This window comes from Periplaneta americana, chromosome 12, assembly GCF_040183065.1.
Source record: "Periplaneta americana isolate PAMFEO1 chromosome 12, P.americana_PAMFEO1_priV1, whole genome shotgun sequence".
Taxonomy (NCBI): Eukaryota; Metazoa; Arthropoda; class Insecta; order Blattodea; family Blattidae; genus Periplaneta; species Periplaneta americana.
The window spans coordinates 83,665,004-83,685,874 of NC_091128.1; the positions used below are offsets into that span (position 1 = coordinate 83,665,004).

General features: G+C 33.3%; 1 protein-coding gene across 1 annotated transcript in view; it reads left to right on the forward strand.

Annotated features, from left to right (window-relative positions):
- The window catches only part of LOC138710628 (nitric oxide-associated protein 1), a 34,256-nt gene that overhangs the window by 4,920 nt on the left and 8,465 nt on the right, over window positions 1–20,871 (forward strand). Inside the window, exons 3-6 of the mRNA XM_069841653.1 lie at window positions 3,229–3,447; window positions 8,543–8,694; window positions 14,553–14,697; window positions 20,061–20,233. Of these exons, the coding sequence (XP_069697754.1) occupies window positions 3,229–3,447; window positions 8,543–8,694; window positions 14,553–14,697; window positions 20,061–20,233 (689 nt within the window). The remainder of the gene's footprint in view (window positions 1–3,228; window positions 3,448–8,542; window positions 8,695–14,552; window positions 14,698–20,060; window positions 20,234–20,871) is intronic.

Below are 20,871 nucleotides of genomic sequence, written 5' to 3' on the forward strand. Positions count from 1 at the left end.
GTTTTGATGGAGACATCATGCAATAGATGAAAGTCTCAGGAATCTTCTATGCCACATCAATAAATTTAAGAATGCAGTTATATTGTCAGACTCCAAAGCAGCTATTGTATCAATAGTCTCTAAACACACACCTTCATCTCAAACAGCAGAAATAACTAAAATGCTCTCTCAATTAATATCACTCAATAAAAGAATTGTATTCCAATGGATACCATCCCATTGTGGAATCCTGGGAAACGAGAATGCGGATGCTTTAGCAAAGAAGGGCAGCACTGCTACTTACAGACCTGTTACTAAATGTACGTATTACTCTTTGAAAAGATTTATTAAATCTACATACTTAGACTTCAACAAACAAAATTTGATAAAACAATCTCAAGGGAAAAAATGGAACTCTCTGCATCATAATCCACAATTAATTCCTGATTTACCACGAAAATTGTCTGTAGCTGCATTTAGATCGGCAACAGGCCATGATTGTTTGACCAAACACCTGCATAGAATAGGAATATATCAGTCCCCTAACTGCCCATTGTGCAAGTCAAACCAAGAAGTGGATTTGGAACACCTCAAAATCTGTGCTTCAGTGGCTGACCATGATAATATCTTTGAAAAATATTGGAGTGCAAGAGGTCAATCAAAAGCTGTTGTTTACAATTGAGAAAACTTAATTGCATGTCCACAAAAATAAACTCAGTATTTGATATTATATGTTGTTAAATTTTCCTTGAGTTATTTAATACACTTTTATTTCAGAATATGTAGTTTATTGCTTTTGCATCTTAAATATTAGGTACGATACCTTGTTCAATAGTTTCAGCCTGTTTGGGCTACCTTCAGAACTGATTGGTCCTGGTTTTCGCGCCTTCTATTAGCATTTCCTGTGGGGGTGTGTTTGTGTAGTGTAATGTAGAGTCAAAAAGTGTGTGTGTGTTCTGAAATTGAGTTTTGTGTTGAGGATTTCATGCGGGTGTTGTTTTTGTGTAGGCCTAGCTGTATATTTCATATTCTAGAGTGTTTAGATTCTGGTTTTTCGGTTGAATATGTAGAATTTCCATGTCTGTGTTTATGTTGCTGTAGGTGTGGTTGGCATTTGTGATGTGTTCTGCGTATGTGGAAGTGTTTTGTAATTTTGTTATGGCTGTGATGTGTTCTTTGTAACGTGTTTGAAATGATCTGCCTGTAGAAGTTGTTACAGGTGTTGCATTTGAGTTTGTATACGCCTGTGTGGTTGTATTTGTCTGTCTGTGTTTGTGTGTTGAGATGCTTTTGTAGAGTGTTTTTTGTTCTTGGCGCAATGTTGTAATTTAATTTCTTGAATGAGGTTGCAATCTTGTGTGTGTTTTTGTTTTCGTTTGTTAGTGTGATGTATTTTTTGTGTTCTTGTGTTTGTGTGTTTTGTAATTCTGTTTTGTCTTTCTTATTATGTTGTATATTATGTTAGTTTTGTATCCGTTTTCTTGTACTATGTATTTGATTGTGTTTAACTCCTCTTTGTAGTCTTGTTGGCTCATTTGTATGTTGAGTAGTCTGTGTACCATTGTTCGGAATGCAGATTGTTTGTCTTGTGTTGGGTGATTGGATGTGTTATGTATGTGCGTTGTTGTTGTGGGTTTTCTGTAGATTTTGAATGTGTGTTTGTTGTCAACTTTTGTTATTGTGTTGTCTAGGAAATTTATGGATTTGTTGCTTCCAATTTCTAATATGTAGTGTAGCTTTGGGTGTATTTTGTTTATGTGTTGATGTAGGTTTTGAACCTGTCTTTTGTTTCCTTTGTATAGTATTAGTATATCGTCTATATATCTGTGCCAATATATGATGTCTGCGTATTTGTTGTCTTTGTTTAGTATATATGTCAGTTCTATGTTGTGTAAGAATATTTCTGCTAGCCTAGTATGCTGGAAATGGGTGATCCCACTTTTATTGTTACCCAGCCACTGTAATAGTACATCTATTTTTACATCAGACAGGATAAAATAATTCAATTGGATTAAATAGCAGTATTGACAAAATGCCATTCAAATTGATTGGCTTTTAACTTTATTTTATGTCAGTTTTTGCGTGATTTTAGTTATTTTATCTTATGGATTTTTTTATTTTTACTGTTTATTCGCAGTAATGAATAAAATGTATTTTGTCAAGTAATGTTGATCAGCAATCAAGTTTCTTTATAAATCTGTTGATTTTATCCCTGGATATTATGTTAACATCTTGGCCTTGCAAACTATTATTCAAAGTTTTTAAGTGTTCGAAAATTTCAGCAAGGAAGGTCAATCTAAGAATCAAAGAGAATATGGAAATAGATTTGCATATTCCGATATCTCTTCTTGCATGTATCGGTACATTAAAAGATCTGCTCTTAACTACTGTAAAACTCTTTTCAACATGTTATCCAACAAAAGCCATCTTACTTATATGTGATAAGGAATATTTTCATTTAACGAACTCATGTATTCACAAATTTTCCTAAAAATACAAATTTGCAACACTCTTACTTTGATGGAATTTACCACTTTATATTGAACTATTATCACAGCGCCATGTGGTAATAGTTTCAAGTAACCTACTAAAAATACGACTAATGTTTACTTAATATATCGTGTTATTTGTTGCACTATATGCTTCTATTTTGGTCGTTATTTGGATAGTGTCCAGTGGTTTTGAGTAAATTGTCGTTATTTTGGATTTTACAATAACTTGCGATTCATCAGCCGTGCAGTAAGGAGAGACGAACTTGTGACAATAGTGCAATCGGCATCTTGAGTAGTAGCTATAAAACGAGAATGTCCAACTTTGAAAACTTATTAAATTGATTAATGTGACATACTAGTACGTAAGTTTTAATCTGGTGAAGCATCATGAGTTTGTGAATGCAAGCAGCAGCAGTATTGGAGCAGGATCTGCCACTGGTGGGCCAACAGAAACACTGGGAACATTAGCTGGGACTTGCTGTAAATTACCTTATCGGGTATTATCGGTAACAGAAAAGTATGGACTTTTTCATAATTTGTTTTGCATTTGTTGAAGCACGAAAAAATAAATATGCATTACTGGAAATATTTGAATCACTTGTAGGTTATTGATACTCTAATATAACTTACATTACTCTACACGTTGTTAATATGTTTAGTATTACTTCTGTCGAAAAATTGAACCTTGTGTAAAATTTTTGGAAAATAACTTTGTGCTACAGTATATAAAGCCAAAGTTTACTTGTCTGTATTGCAGGTCATAAGCAGCCAATTGTGATTGTTGCCAACAAGGTAGACTTGCTACCACCAGATAGCCGAGGGTTCTTGCATCGAATCCAGAAATGTTTAGCAGAAAATCTTACTTCCAGTGGTATACCTACTAAAAATATTAAGCATATTGCACTCATAAGTGCAAAAACAGGATATGGAGTGGAAGAATTGATTACGAAATTACATAATATATGGGGATACAAAGGTAATTTTACATTTTTTATTATTTGAAGTATAGAGAGAAAGTACCAATATTACAATGCTGTAAAAATTTTCTAGATTTTTACGAAAATACAAGTTTTCCTGATGTAGAAAAGTGGTTTTAGACATGTGTACAGTGATTTCTTTGAAACTAATGGACAATTCTTCATATACAACATCTGAGTTAAATCATTTGAGAATGATCTACAGTACATGAAATACAATATTTTGCTAATTTATAGATTCTGTTGCTCAATTGTGTTTTACTCTCTCTTCCACTTTCCCTTGTATGGGAAAATAATACATAAGGTAAAACATAATGTGTAGGTAAGTTTTGATTTGTCGATTTTAACATAGATAGGTCCATCACTATGTAGTAATGGTTAGCATGTCTGACTATAAAAACGAGTGGGCCTAGATTAAAATCCTGGCTGGGACAAGTTACCTAATTGAGGTTTCTTCCGAGGTTTTCCCTCTACCTGCTAAGAGCAAATGCTAGGTATCTTTCAGCTCTGGAACCTGGATTCATTCACTGGCATTATCACCGCCATTTTACTCAGATGCTAAATAACCATAGTTGTTGATAAAGCATTGTAAAATAAACCAATTATAAAAACAGACAATGTACTCGTAATTGTTGAACTTTTGACAGTAGAGTTGGAAAGTCTGATTCATTTTGAAGAATAGATTCAGTTGTAATGATTTATTAAAATCATTTGTTCATTTCTTTCATTTGATTCACAGCTGATCTCATACCAACATGAACAAATAAGACTGCATTTCCATTTCCATTCAGTGATATCATTAGTTCATTGATTCATTATTATTTCCTTCATGTTCACCTTTTGCACACTAGATGACAGCATATTGCACTCAAGAGGGCTATCTATTCTCTTGATTGCAGTTAACTGAATTAGTGGAAAAGTGATGTGGTAAGAAATGAAAAGCTAATTGAGTGTTCAAGTGCACTGGGGTAGTAAATTGGTTCAAAACAATTTTTTATTTTTTAGCTTTAAGAAATCAAGAAAGATCTGTTTAATTGGTAGTGTGTTCTTTCCTGATTTTTTACATTTCACTGCCTGAAAATGTTTTAAAAATGGTACTTTTATGTGTCCGTCGAGTAGCTCTGTAGTATCGCATCTGTCTCCAGAGTAGGCCGCCCAGGTTCGATTCCGGACGGTATCAGAGATTTTCGTGTAAAATTTCTACCTTGGAACTAGGAGAGGTGGCAGTGCACAAATTCTAATGACAAAATTGTGCGCCAGTATGCCCGGGTTAAATCCCAAATCTCTCTCAGTGCATATGAAGAGAAGACATAATATGTCACTGTTGAAAGTAATTCGTCTGTCGGATGGGAACATTAAGTCTGGTGGTCCCCTTGGTGCTATTCAACAGGGGTAGGCTATGTGTCGACACTGGGTTTCTTCATCTCCCTTCCTCATCATCATCCTCACCCATTTCCTACACTATACTTACACGAACACTTACACATACACTCACCCTAGTACACGACATAAGTCTTCACAGATACATATCATATACAACATGACCCACCAAAGTGGTGTGCAACTTGAAACTAGGTCACAGTTCTGCCATCAACCCGCAATTTGTGGAACCTGAATCACTCAAGTGAAGTGGGTAGGCATTAGACACACACACACACACACACACACACGGTACCTATATGTATTATAGTATTCACAAGTTCCCCCCCCCCCTGTAGGCCTAATTTGAAATTTTTAAACTTCAGGTCCACTTTTATTTCATAAAATGGTTAGAAATTCTCTGTTATTCTGTTTAGGGAAAAGAATTAAAAAAAAAAATGTGATAAGCAATACTAGCCTTTGTACTCATAATATGATAAATATGAATAATTGGGCTATATAAATTCAGTTAAAATTATCGTAATTTTGATTGGGCTGGAGTGGTAATTAAAAAAATAGTTTATGTACTGTAAAAACAGCAGTTTTACTTGCTATCCATTTAAAAACATTAATAAAATAGATATTCTGTATTAGCTTTTCATTTAAATATAAACAACAATTTTATTTTCTATCCATTTAAAAACATTAATAAAATAAATATTCTATATTAGCTTTTCATTTAAATATAAACATAGCATTGATAGGTTCTATTCATGATCTTATAATGATTAATGAAAACAGCTTATATTAACAGGTTTTCTCTATGAGTCACCGGGTGTCTTAAACACCATAGCATTTGTTGTATCACTTTGTTTCGCTCCTCACAACACCATTCCCCCAACCTACAATCAAAAGTGAATGTCTTCTACATTCTATCCAGCTGCCATAGAATGATGAAGTAACTTTGATTCAAATGATTCATTGATTGTAGAAAGTAATTCATAATGGGTGAGGACTGAGGAGATGAATGATTGAACTTTCAGTTCACAAAGGACTCGATTCATTCCATTTACTGAATCATGATTTATTTGTTTAATAATTCGTACAATGATTAGTTCATTATGAATGACTCGTTCACAATCCTCCCCCATCTCTATTTAACAGGTTCTAACCCTGCTTGGGTTGATTATTATCTGTTTTTATGGACATTTTCCCCAGGTGTAAGGTAAATGGTGACTAGTCCCATTGCAAGTCATTGAACTTAACGCAACAAAATCCAGTCATGCTATTAACCAATTCCATCAGTGCTAAGTAACTATGTATACCTGTTATTTTAAAGATGGGACACAACAGTTAACTACAGCACTATGATCCCAATATGGACGACCATGAGATCAGTTGATGCAAGTTAGGCTTATACTAGTTTTCACTTTATGAGGCAACTAAACAGGAAGTGACATCATGTTCCTGTCAGTATAGACTAGTTGTGACGTGAGTTCAAATTAAGTTAAGGACTTTACAGTGTTCACCAGAATATTTAAAGTTCGTGTATGACAAAGTATTTGAAATACTTACGATTTACACTCAATACCCACAATAACAGTGACAATGATACGGTACATGAACGTAACTACATAAAAGCCACATGGGCTGGCTCCATAAAGTTTGGCAACATTGTCCCATCAAACAAGAGAACATTGCACTGGGCTTGGTTGACATTGTATTAAGAATTTGTTGTTAGCAGACAAATTTTTGCATTATAAACTCCACTGTTTTCACATAATATGACAACATTGTACAAGCTATCTCTCTAGCCCGCACTCACCCCTTGCCTATAGAACTGCTTCCTGTTATGTTGCTTTAAAACATGAAAATTAGTATAGCCAGTAGATATAAGATGATTGATGTAAAACATTCATTGACAATTGACGCGAAGATATAAAACAATACAAATATAGACAGAAAATGAAACACGAAACATATTAATGTTGACATTGTATGCATAACAAATGGCGCCAAGAGAGCCATATGGAAAATGAACTTTGGTAACTCAACCAGTTATGATAGTAACAGGCCTCTCACGCTTTGTGACATTCAGTTGTTTTTCCTATTGCAGTTCTAATGTCATGTTCCATCTGTAGAAAAAAAAAAGAAGGTATAGTTGATATGGCATTTTTAAATAATCAGTTCAAAAACCACAAAACGATCCTAAGGAAATTCTGGAATTATATATGCCTATGAAAGGCATTGGAAAGAAAATTGAAGCATCAGTTGATTGTGTTTTCAGACTGGTAATGAATTCACAATTGCAGGAGGTTCCATTTTCGGAATTGGTAAAATATTTAAGAAATTCATTGTGCTGCGAGTTCATTTCATAGTGTTCACCAGTTAATTTCTCTGAAATCTGCTAGAAACTGTCTGTTGAAAAAACAACAGGAAAAATACTGGTTTATTAATTTTGAATTTACGATATTGTAAATAACAGTTGTAAGAGTTACCAAATCAAGTAGGAATTTCAGTAATGCTATAAAATCTTCAATTGTTTCTAAATGATTTCAGTTTTCTGTCTGTAAACTATTTCAATTATCCTGTATTATGCATTACAATTTATTGTGTTATCTTAACCCGTTAATACAGAAATATCCTTCTTGTAGTGATATAATCTATCAAGTCTCCAAAACTCTTTTCCTTGAAGTTTGATTATATTTTAATTAATGTAGAATTCATTGATAATTTCTCTTCACATTACACTTTTACATGTATTGGTTACCTCAAGCCTATAGGAAACTTTTCCTATCAATTCAAGCAATGTTAGAAGGGTTACCAAACTGCCAAACCAAAGCAGGTACAGTAAAACTTCTTTTATATATTTGGTACTTACGTATTTTTCATACTTATTCGTTTTTTTCCGAGGTCCTTACAAAATTATATACTTTCCATGTTAATTTATTTTGGATATAAGTTTTTTCATTTAGTCGGCTTTATTCTACTTATACAATCATATTTTAAATTCCAGGAGGTACGAAACCTAATTTATACATTCTAAATCAATTATTTTTCTCGAATAGGTTTGCTGTGAAAATGTAAGAATGCAAAAGTACAGTATGTGTTAATTGTTAAGATGCAGCCTGCTTTGAAATTCGTGAAAATTGAAAGTAGCCCATGCTTGCCTCCAACAATTGTATGCCCTTTAATGATGCTGTTATTACTATAGAAACTGTGAAACATTTCGTTGCACATCATGATATAACTGAACAAATTATGGAGCAGTTTTACAATTTGAGGAATGATTTATTCCTTAGAAGCAAGAAGTCCAAAATAACTGACTTCTTTTGTAATAATAGTTACATGTTATTAAAATGTTATTTCTGATGTTATTAAATATCATTTCTGTTGTAAGTTTTTCTCACCAATGTTTTTTTCCTTCAGACCCCCATAAGAACATATAAATTAAGTTTCACCGTATATGAAGCTCCACGTTCAGCTGCTCTCAAGGACAATAAAATAGTTCAGAAGAAGAATTTTTGACTCTGCCATCAGGGTAATTGCTCAAGATATGCGTGGTCACTTATACTGTTGGTTCTCTGTGACTTTGCTTGGGCCACATGAGCTCCCTCTTTACACAGTATAGCCATTCTAACTTCTCACTTCAGCTTGAGTGAATAATCAGTACAAATTACTCATTTCTTAAATTTCTTTTAAACATATTAATTCTTAACACTTTTTTTATTGTAGGAGATGTCTATCTGCTTGGTTCTACCAATGTTGGGAAATCAACTTTGTTTAATGCCCTCCTACAGTCTGATTACTGTAAAGTGAAGGCAGTCGATCTTATACAAAGGGCTACCACATCTCCTTGGCCTGGTACAACAATTAATCTGCTGAAGGTAATTATACTTACTCTTTGAAGTATTTTTAAAGATTCGTTGAATTTTTAAATTATATGCATTCTTGGTACAGACATTTTCTTTCTGGGGCAGGACGCCAGGGAAAATTTGCTCCATGATTTACTTACTCAAACCATTTTTGAAGTTAGACTTTAGAAGTTTAAGCTTTAGCAGTTCAGTGCTGAAACAAACTTATTGATCCACCAAGGTGGTAAGTTTGTTTATATTTCTCTAGAAGTTATCCGAGAAATCTCTATATTCATTTCACTGAGGTATTTCTTTAATTGTACACAAAATGGTGCTGAATGTATTAATTGCAAAAGAATTTGATGATCAAAGGCAAAGGAGAAAACATACATATACATTCTAGAATTCGGAAAGGCAGCTGTTTTGAGAGCATAGATAATGCATAGTTGTTTTCGTCCAATGTATAGTGGTGCTTCACCAGTTTCTAGAAGTATATTGGAGATGGGACTAGTTCGAAATGCACCCAAAGCTTTATATAGAGCTGAAGACTGTATTGTATGAAGCATTTTCGAAATAGTAGGTCTTGCTGAATTATGCACTAATAACATCATAATCTAATTTGGCTCAAATAATGGACTTAATAGGAACACATTAATACATGGCTGTCTGTTCTCCAATTATTCACAGTCGGTATTTTGAGAATATAGTATTAATTCTGCGAAAGCAATCATCTTTGAAGACCTTGAGTTGAAGTAATCATGATAGTTTTTTTAATCAAATATAATTCCTAGGAATTATAATGGAAACAACTGGATAATGCGGACCCTAGAACACTGCCGACTGTGCTAGCTACTAATCACTGGCCTATACCAAGCCATGTGAAACAAAAGACAATCGAAATATTGGTAGTAAAATTCGCGAATATATTCTTAAATAATTGGCTACACTAGTCAAGTGCAAGGTTTACAGAGAACGATATTGTTTTGAATACACTAAAACAGTATAGAAATTAAGATATTATAGCAGGTTATCACAGCGAAATAAAGGAGGAATATGATGTGGTTCAGGGAATGTCATTTAAATCAGTGAAGGCAAATTTCGGTGCTATGTTCACCAAAGCATTAGGTATGTAATTATGATCGTGTTCTCATTCTATTTTTGGTCTAGAGAAAATACTTGATCTTTTACGAAAAACTCTCAGCAGCTATAAAATTATTTACTGCATTGATTAATCATATTGTTATCAACTTTAGAAAACATAAATATCATAAGGACCATGACCGACAAGAAACATCGCTAGTGAAGGGATAAACCCATTTGGTCATGGTGAAACAAAAGAAAATGTGAGCGAGATTTTATAGATGGATATTTTGCAAGACATTATGTGATGTTATCAGAAATTCATCCATCTAGCATCATGTATCAAATAAAAAACTGAAAGAGCAACCATGCTCCTGTACGATTTCACCTAATTATCTCTTTGTCTTAAAATTACTGTACAGTTCTCGCTGTCACTTAGTTATCCCAACTAACACACTGTAACCTTCTCATAGTTCTCAACTCGTCACGTGTCTATCCCCTCATCAAACCCACTCTAACCTTGCCACATTCCTTGGTCTCCTGTCACTTGGCTATCCCCTCAATTAACCTAACCTAATCTTACCACATTCCTTGCCTCATGTCATTCATTTAGTCCATCATCAAACCCACTCCAACCTTTTCACATTACTAGGCCTCATGTCACTTAGCTCTTCCCTTACCTAAACCATGTAACCTTTAAGTTGCAATGTGTACGCAAATACATGCTGGTGGACAGTAAAACATAGTTGAATACGAGATTAATTTTTAATAAGAAGACAACAGTATTCAATGCTAACGTCAGAAGCTGAAGTTATAAACATACCACTTGATAAACTCAATGAATACTTTACCTCACCTCCCACTATACGACCTGAAAAACAGTCAAAACTAAATACAATTAATACTCTCCTAGCTAATCCTCCTCCTTCTCGCGAAAAATTTTTCTTCTCGCACATTACTGATTCTGAAGTAAGAAGGGCTCTTAAAAGCATTAAATCTAAAGCACAAGGCTCTGACAACATAAGCATAGTCTTTATCAATAAGTTAGTTGATATCGTGCTTCCTGTAATAACCCATATTTTCAATTCTTCAGTTATCACGTCTGTTTATCCACAACTCTGGAAAACAGCTTTGGTACGCCCACTTCCTAAAGTAAATTCACCAACTTCTGCAAAAGACTATAGGCCAATCTCCATTCTTCCCGTTTTATCCAAAGCCCTGGAACGCATCATTCATAAGCAGTTGTCAGACTACCTAATAGAATTTAATCTTTTAGACCCTTTACAATCAGGATTCAGAAATGGCCATAGCACTTCTACTGCTTTGTTGAATGTTACTGAGGACATACGCGCAGCCATGGATAAACGACAGGCTACTGTACTAGTTTTATTGGACTATAGCAAAGCCTTTGATTCTGTTGACTTCGATCTACTATTGACTAAACTACAAACGCTACACCTTTCTGATAGTGTTATCACCTGGATGTACTCCTACCTTACTGGCCGCCAGCAGCGTGTCATATCTAATAATCGTTTCTCATCCTGGCGTACTGTAGATACAGGAGTTCCTCAGGGATCAGTATTAGGCCCCTTGCTCTTCTCTATTTATATAAATGGAATTTCTAAATCATTTAAGCACTGCAGATATCAAATATATGCAGACGACGTTCAATTGTATATTTCAGCGCGTCCTGATGCACTAAATGATAGCATTAATAGTCTTAATGAAGATCTTGATTCCATCTCTTCCTGGTCTCAACAATTTGGGCTTAACCTAAACGCATGTAAATCACAGGCTATTCTGTTCGCGAACCGTAGATTAATTCCTGAAGTCAACGACCTGAATATTCCACCTGTGAAACTGGATAAAACAATCATCCCGTTTAGCTCTACCGTAAAAAATCTCGGAGTGCATTTCGAATCTAATCTTAGTTGGGATACGCATATTAAATATACATGTAAGAAGGCATTCTCTATTCTCCATTCACTAAAAAGATTGTATCATTATCCATCTAAATTAAAACAGATGCTGGTACAGACACTCATTCTACCTCACTTCGATTATTGCGACGTTTTGTTCAGTGATCTCAGGATTGATTCCGCCCAGAAACTACAGCGTGTTCATAACGCGTGCGTCGGCTTCATTTGTAATGTTCGATACTATGATCATATCTCACCTTCTTTCGAGAAGTTATCATGGCTTAGGTTACATGAGAGGAGAAATCTGCACTCACTTTCTCTCCTATATCGAATTATGCACACTTCATCCCCCTATTATTTATTCGCTCGTTTTCATACTCTCTCTCGCTGTCATAATATTAATACTCGATCACAACGCGATAACACGCTTGAAATTCCACTTCACACATCATCTCTGTATTCCTCATCTTTCACTGTTGCTACCTCTCGTCACTGGAACTCTCTGCCGCCTGAAGTCAAGGGCTGCCGAACATTAAAATCTTTCAAATCCAAGTTAGAAAATTATCTTATGACGAGTTGCCAAACTAATTTACTATTATGACAAGTGTTGTATTGCATGTTTCCACGTATTCACATTTTTTTTTTATGTTCTAGTGATATTTAACTTATTTTATATTTTTGTTTTCATATTTTCCGATAATGGTATATCTCTAATGTGATAAGTTGAGCTACATATAAACATAATTTTCCTTACTGTGTATACTTAAAAATATTGTATTCATTGTATGCTTTGTACTGCACTATTGTATTACTACTATTAGTATTATTATTGCTATTAGGCCTGTTATTATTATTATTTTATTTATTATTATTATTAATATTATTATTATCATTACTATTCTTATTTATTATTATTATTATTATTATTATTATTATCAATAATTCTTATTTTTTTTATACTTTGTAGGCCTCATTTATTTTTGACCTGCTGTTCACATTTTATTATGCTTTTTTCTTTCTTTCTGTATGTTATATATTATGTCTGATTTCTTCTTACTTGTTCTTTACATTTTATTATTATTATCTTATTCAGTTTTGTATGTACTTTGTAAATTTGTAGTGTTTCTATAACGCAGTTTTTACTCCTGGTTGAGTGTTAGAGAAGGCCGTATGGCCTTAACTCTGCCAGGTTAAATAAATCATTATTATTATTATTATTATTATTATTATTATTATTATTATTATTATTATTATTATTATTATATATTTCAACAAAACATTATTAAAGAACAACATAATTTTAACGAGAATATATTTCGAAATATTAAGTAAAGAACAACATAATTCTAATGAGAGTATATTTCAAAATATTAGTAAACTTTATCAGTGCCAGTGCATCTAATTTGGATTAATATATCTCTTCAACAAACCCTAAGTAACTTTGTTGCTAACAGTGGTGCTACCTCTCAGTAATGTTCAGAACGAAGGAGATAGAAAAAAAGCAAATTTGTCCTGGTAATGACGTTACAGGCAAAAGTCATATCCGAATGTTGGCAACAGGTTGCATTAGCTTATCATTGCAGTACCTTATTCTCCAGTTTAGCGTTATAATGTTGTTACTGTTGGAATTATTATTTTGCCCAAATATAACTTAAGGGATGGATGATCAGCCTTTTTTTTTTTTTCTCCTTGAAAATAACATACTTTTGCTTTTACTTGCAGAAAATTTAAAACCAGCAGTTTTTTTCCCATCTTAAGATTTTGTTAACGCATGTTTCTAAAATTTCTTTTGTTGTAGGTACATTTTTATCTCTGTGGAAGATCATAAGTCATCTGCAAAGAAGCAAGCTTTAAGAGGAGAATTTGTTATAAAAGTTATATTAATGATAATGAGAAAAAGTGTAACACTAATTACAGATTCTTGTGGTACTTCATTTTCTACAGGTGTTTCCTTTGATAATTATACAATTGTCGCCATTATTTGTATCTTTCAGTCTTGTAAGAAGTTGTATGTTAAAGCTAACATATTTCCAGTAACATTATTTCAAAGGATCTTACCTCAGAAGCCAGAAGGAAGTAAGACCAACATTTCCATTTTTAGATATGGCGAGATGAAATGTTCCACTTTGCACAAAGCTTTATGATTTACTTCCTTCATATATCGAAAAAGTATACACAACTATCCATTCCTGCAATTTGGGAGTACTAACATAAAAAAGAATGAAATCCTATATATGAATCATCAATAATCTAAAATCCATGTTTTGGCGCTTACTTTCTTTTGCCTTCTGATGCCAGAAATTAATTACATGTTCATGCCAAACCATATCATAGGCTTGATGTATGTCAAGACTAACATCAATAAGATGTTGTTTATTCAGGAATGCATCCAGAATTTCAATAAGCTATCCTTTGTTGAGTGGTGTTGACGGAAATTATTTTCTTCTGGAGTAAAGAATTTTGGTGAATATGGTGGTATATAAAGAATAATTGAAGAGAAATACAGTAGTGGTACTTATTCAAAACAGATATTGCAATAATCACTGTCCAACATTATAAATAGCACTTCAACTTTGCCTGTAATTGACATTATTTCAGAAACCTAAATATTTCATGAAATGCAGGCATTAAATCTATTCTCCTCTCTATGTAAGCAGTTCTGTAATTTGAGGAGGGCAAGTATCCCTTACCCAAATTTAGAGACCTTGTTATGAATCGTGATGATTAAAGAGATAGTTATGTAATTTTAAAAAAAAGGTACGTTGGTATTCCTCATACATTTTGCTTATGAAGTCACATGAAAAGTGCTGTCATACTTCCCTTGTGAAAGCTTTTGATAGTTTCAAACTAATAAACTGTTGGGTTTTCTTCCCCATTTTCCGTTATTTGCAGTTTCCCATTTTGCGACCAAGTGGTTGGCAATTATATGAACGGACAAAACGCATAATATCAACAAGACAGCAAGTTGAAGCTCAACGTAGACTGCATAACTTGCAATTGAAAGAAAACAACGCTAAAAATCTTCCTTCTCTTATTGGTAAGTTTGCATTTATATGTACGGAAAATATTATCATAATGGATTTTTCAGAAATCATTAATCAATTCACTCAGCAAAAGGTAAGGCAGAAGACGTTTAAAAGCTAGTATCTTGTAAGTTTCAAGTTTCAGTTCTCTTCTTAAAATAAATTCAGAATAAATTCACAAGCTTTGTTTTTTATTCCTGTGTTTATCTAAGATGAAAGTAGTGGCATGGATGAATATAATAGGTTGTGAAACTTAATGACTTTCTCGTTTCGAATGTTAGAGGCACTAATGTACTGTAGAAATTAATCTTGCTTCCACCTGTTTTCATCTGGGATAACTAATTACTTCATGCTTGTAACAGCACACCAAGTATACGATTCTTGTAGCAATGGAAATAGTGTACAAATACTGTGAGAAATACATATAGTACTATAAAAGTTAATTAGTTCTGTTTTTTTTTTAATAATTACATTTGAATTTGTTTTATCGAGAAGTATAAGAAATACTGGTAGTAATTAGAGAAAAATCCTAAGAATTATAATGGAAACAATAATTGGATAATGCATACCCTAGAACAACGCCGACTTTTCTAGCTACTAGTCACCGGGCTATACCGAGTCATGTGAAACAAAAGACAATCGAAATATTGGTAGTAAAATTCACGACTATATTCTTAAATAATTGGTTCCACTAGTCAAGTGCAAGGTTTACAGAGAATGGTATTGTTTTGAATACACTAAAACAGTATAGAAATTAAAATATTATAGCAGGTTATCACAGCGAAATAAAGGAGGAATATGATGTGGCTCAGGGAATATCATTTAAATCAATGAAGGCAGATTTCGTGATATGTTTGCCAAAGCATTAGGTATGTAATTATGATCGTGTTCCCATTCTATTTTTGGTCTAGAGGAAATACCTGATCTTTTACGAAAAACTCTCCACTACCAAGCCATATTAAAAACATGATATCAGAAAAGAAATGAAAAAGAAAATTATGGCAACTAACGAAAAATCCAGTGTATAAAACTGAATACAGTAATTTAATAAACCAAGTCCATAGAACTTTCGATAAATTACATAAAGATACAGAAGAAGCTAATGGCTCCTCTCAGATCTGGAAAATAACTCGCAGACTTAATAAACCATGCAGCAGATCAAGGGTGCTACCAATCCAAAGCCCCATGGGGCTAGTTTATGGTGGCATCAAAAAAGCAGATATAATAACTGAACATTTAGAACAGCATTTTAATCCTGCATAGGAAGATGAAAACTTTGTAAGGTACTACATTGAAGTTTGTGACACTGTTAATGATTTTCTAAAAATTCTTAGCCAAATTGAATTACGCTACATGACTCCTTCTGAAATTAAAACCATCTTCAAAATGCTTTCAAGTCGCAAATCACCTGGTAAAGACTCTATATCAAATTATGCATTAAAAAGTCTGTCACTTAAAGCTGCGACTTATACGTTTAAGTTATTCAGCTTAAGTTTGAAATTTGGATATTTTTCATCGGTGTGGAAGCATGCAGTTATCATAACAATACCTAAAGCAAATAAAAGTCCTTCATACTCGCAATATCAGAGGCCCATCAGTCTCTTATCAGCAGTCAACAAAGTTTTTGAATCGACGAACAGCAACTCACCATTATACCAGATCATCAAATGGCATTCATATTGGGTTGCACAATGACTCATCAGGTTGTAAGGCTGGTAGAGATAATCACGAAAACATTCAATGTGGGAGACTATACACCAGTTATCTTTCTAGACATAGCGAAAGCTTATGACTGAGTTTGGCACATGGGATTGGTTTATAAGCTGACACTTACTGGACTTCCAGACATATTGTAAAGATTATTGCTTCCTATTTTATCAGACAGAACATATCAAGTAAAAGAATTAACCTTGTCCAAAACCCATGACATAAAAGCTGGTGACCCACAAGGCTCTGTACTTCGTTCATTTCTGTACAATATTTACATAACAAATTTACCAACAACACTTGAAACTAATGTGGCTCAGTATGCTGACGATACTGTATTATTATCTTCTCATGTAAATCCGTTGTATGCTACAGGTCGATTACAAGAACATATCAACTAATAGAAGATTGGTTAAAAAAAAATGGAAAATATCGCTTAAAGACGAAAGCAGTATGTTTCACACAACTGTCACTAGAAAGAGTTGTCCAGATATGTATTTATTATCGTGTGTTGGAATACAGAAACAACACCAAATATCTAGGTGTAATCTTAAACAGAAAGTTAAACTCGCAGAAACATTTCCTGTATTCTAAAGGCAAAGCCATGGATCGAGTAGACAATTTTTCTACCTGTTCAAATCTCGAGCAAATTGTTGCTTTATAGATCCTTGATCCTTTAAATTTTAACATATGCTGCTCTAGCATGGACGTACTGTATGTCTTAGAATATAAGGTGAAGCCTTTACAAGTTGCCCAAATTAAGGCTTTGAGGGTTCTTCATAGCTCTGATTGGTGCACCAATACTACACAGATTCACGAGGACCTAGAGGTTGAATATTTGTCTATAATTTTGAAAAATATTACACATAAATTCTACTCACACCTTGACAAGAGTCCCAAGCTCACAGTGCAGCAAATTGGACAATACAATATAAATCAATTTCTAAAATACAGGATTCCAAAAATGGTTCTAAATCCCTGAAGTTGACCATTGTTCTGAGCATGTATGCATGTATGTTTGTGTGTGAGTGAGCGTGCACTCTCATACATGTATGTATATTTTTAAATTATTGTACGAATGTAGTGTATTTTTTAATTGTGTTTGTGTAAATGTTTTATGTGTGTTAATTTATGTATTTATTTATATCGTGTTTTCAGTGTCTTTGAGATTTTGTTCTCCTAATTTGTTAGGTAAATAATGTATTAATTTATGTATAAGGAACAAATGTATAGTCAGGGATTTTAGAAGTCCGATACTATGTCTTATATTATAAGAAAAAAAAAGGAGCAATGCACCAAGTGGCAAAAAGTATAATTACATACATAAAACATCCCCCCCCCTCTCACCCTTCTGAAACCAACAGATTTAAAGTAAACCATTTAGATGTTTATTTATCCCTTCTTCCACCGAAAATTCATATTGGAATCAACAGCAAGATAAAAGATGCAGTTTATTTTACACTACCTTCTAGTAAAACTTATTAAAATACAACCAAAAAAGGGACAGAAAAGAAAACAAAATAATTGAAGTTGTATTCTTTAGGTATTTAGTATATAATGCATTGAAGAAGTCTGCAAAAACTAGTTTTATAATTGAAATGATTATATTAATATATGCTATTTTACAATACATTCAACAACACTATTTAACAAAGTCCATAAACATCACTGTTTAACATTCATATACACAAACATACCACTTACATCCAGGGCAGAACGTTTGCCTCGATTTTATTTTATATTTATTTATTTATTTATTTATTTGCAAGTTCCTGCTTCCATCTTGTCTTCTCATCTAATTGTCTAACCCTAACAGGTAAGTTGAGAACTCTGGAGGATCTACCCATCGTGTAGTTCTGATGTTCACAACACCTATGAGGTCGGGCACTATCTTGTTACTTCAGCTGGGCGAGTTAGATGGTGCTGAATGCAGGTGCACATCCTGTTATATTCATCCATGTTAGTGGGTAAAAATTAAGAGAAAAAAGGGAACAGTAGAATTGTAAATCCACCACTGCATGCAGGAGACTGTACTGTATTTCAGTGGCAATTACGAAAGTTAAAACGAAGTAAAGGGATCCTGCATTAGTTAATGAAATCTCCTGCACCTCTTAGATAGTAAGTGTGTATGTGCATGCATGCGTGCATAGCAGAACTGTGACCCCTTTGCAAGTTCCACACCACTTCGGTGGGCCACGTTGTGCATGATGTGTATCTGTGAAGAGTTATGTTGTGTACTAGGGTGAGTGTATGTGTAAGTGTAGTGTAGGGAATGGGTGAGGATGATGTTTATGTTTAATATAATTATGTATATAATAATATAATTATGCTATGTTAGCATCGACTTTTTAAATTTCATTGTCATGCTCAACCTCATTGTCATCTATTGCCACCAAGGGTGCACCGACGGAGGGGGGAGGTTCGATTGGGTCCAGACCCCTCCCCTCAAAGTGATAAATTGTTACATATTTACTGAATTTTTAAGCATTGATAGCATATAATTTCCTCATCTATAATTTCACCGAAATGATTCACGTACTTGTACATAACACTTTTGATTTGACACATCTCGTGATATCAAGTTTCTCCACAAGATGTTGCTAACAAACTAAAGAAAAAGCCAAAGAAATGTTACATTTCTCGTTTTCATTAATTGAACGAAAGTGTATTGTCTCCACTTTAAAGAGATGTTTAAATTTCTCATTCAAGTTAAATTTATTAACATTTTCATAAAAACAGTTATCAACAATGTTTCACGTGAAAATGCTATTAACATGTTTTGGTCGTCTGTAGCTATCTACTATGTTAATACAGTCACAAACCTCACATCTACAACTCGTTAGCTTACGAATCTGATGGGCATGGATGAATTTATTTGGTAATTTAAGAACACTGTTAATTATATATGCTCTCACATGTATTTATTAGTTTAGATTAAATCAGTTCATAGATTTCTTACACATGCTCTATAATTCGCGTGACTTCCTGCGTATTGATTATAATATTGAAGATTTTGAGTAAGAAATTGTTATACATGTGCTCTAAATTGCATGACTCTTTGCACATCATCGTAATATTGGAAATATTTAGAAAGACACGAGCAAAACATTGAAAAAGTGACATTGAATTACCGGTATGTTAAAGAACATATCAAATAAGAAGAAAAAAGGATTCTCCCAGGACTCGAACCCAAATCTTTACACGAAAACTGGTATGTTATATGATCGCAAGTGTTATGAACAGGCAATTTTGGTGCTGGGTCGCTTCGTGGTTTAACCATGGCATATTTCATACTCTATAAATATTGGATTTATACTGTATCACAAGCGACTTCCCATTCAGAGGGTAATGTAGACTTAGAAATATTCTTACTGGGCAATCTTCTTGCCTGCCATTGTACATACCTGCAAAGTAACAAGTAAACCCGACTTCCAATTTTTTTAACTATACATTTAGCATCGACTATAGCAGACGGTAAGGTTTGAAAAGGTTTTGAGTTTAAATACTGGAAAGCAAGTTAATGGCTTCATTGTGAGTGTTGGAGGCATGCATGCACACCACTCGTACATGTAATATATATGAACCAAATAAGCATTTTTTTTTTACATAGAAATTTCAGTTCTTGTGATCGTAACATTGCACTATACTCATGGTTCTATATTTTTGCCAGGACATATTGGAATGACCTTTTATACAAAGACGCCTGCTGTGAATGCAGATCCTTTTTCTATTGAACGTAAAGTAGAAAATCCCAGAGTCTTGTGTGGCCTGGATCCTGCAGATGAAACATATGCTAAAAGCAAATGGTGCTATGATACTCCAGGAGCTGTGCATCCAGACCAGGTAGTAATATATTTATATTATTATTTTATATTATGTTGGTACCTCTATTGGTGTAATGAATTATCTCTTTGTACATGTTTCATATTCTCTTGTTTCATAGAATTATGACAGAACTTACTAATAGTAAATTCTAAATTCGTGTAAAATAATAGTATGTCATCTAATTTAAATGATATATCATATGGTGTGTTAAGTGTACAGTTATGCATTACTTATGATTATATTCAGCCAGATGTTCCATTTGCCTAAATTTATAATAATAATAATAATAATAATAATAATAATTATTATTATTATTATTATTATTATTATTATTATTATTATTATTATTATTATTTATACTGGCAGAATTAAGGCCATAGGGCCTTCTTACACCCTACCAGGCCACAAAGTAAACCAAAAGTTAAAGAACAGAATACTAACATATTACAAAAAAATAATAGCATAACAAAATCGACACTAAACAATATGAAAATAATACCATAATAGAAGAAAGAAAGCAAAATACAGGCCTAAAGATTGGAATATAATAAAAGCAACTCATTTAGTACAAATAGTTAATGTAAGGAAGAATACAACAAATTATCTATATATTTAAAAAATATAGAACACTGTCATTCCATACAATCTTCATGTCA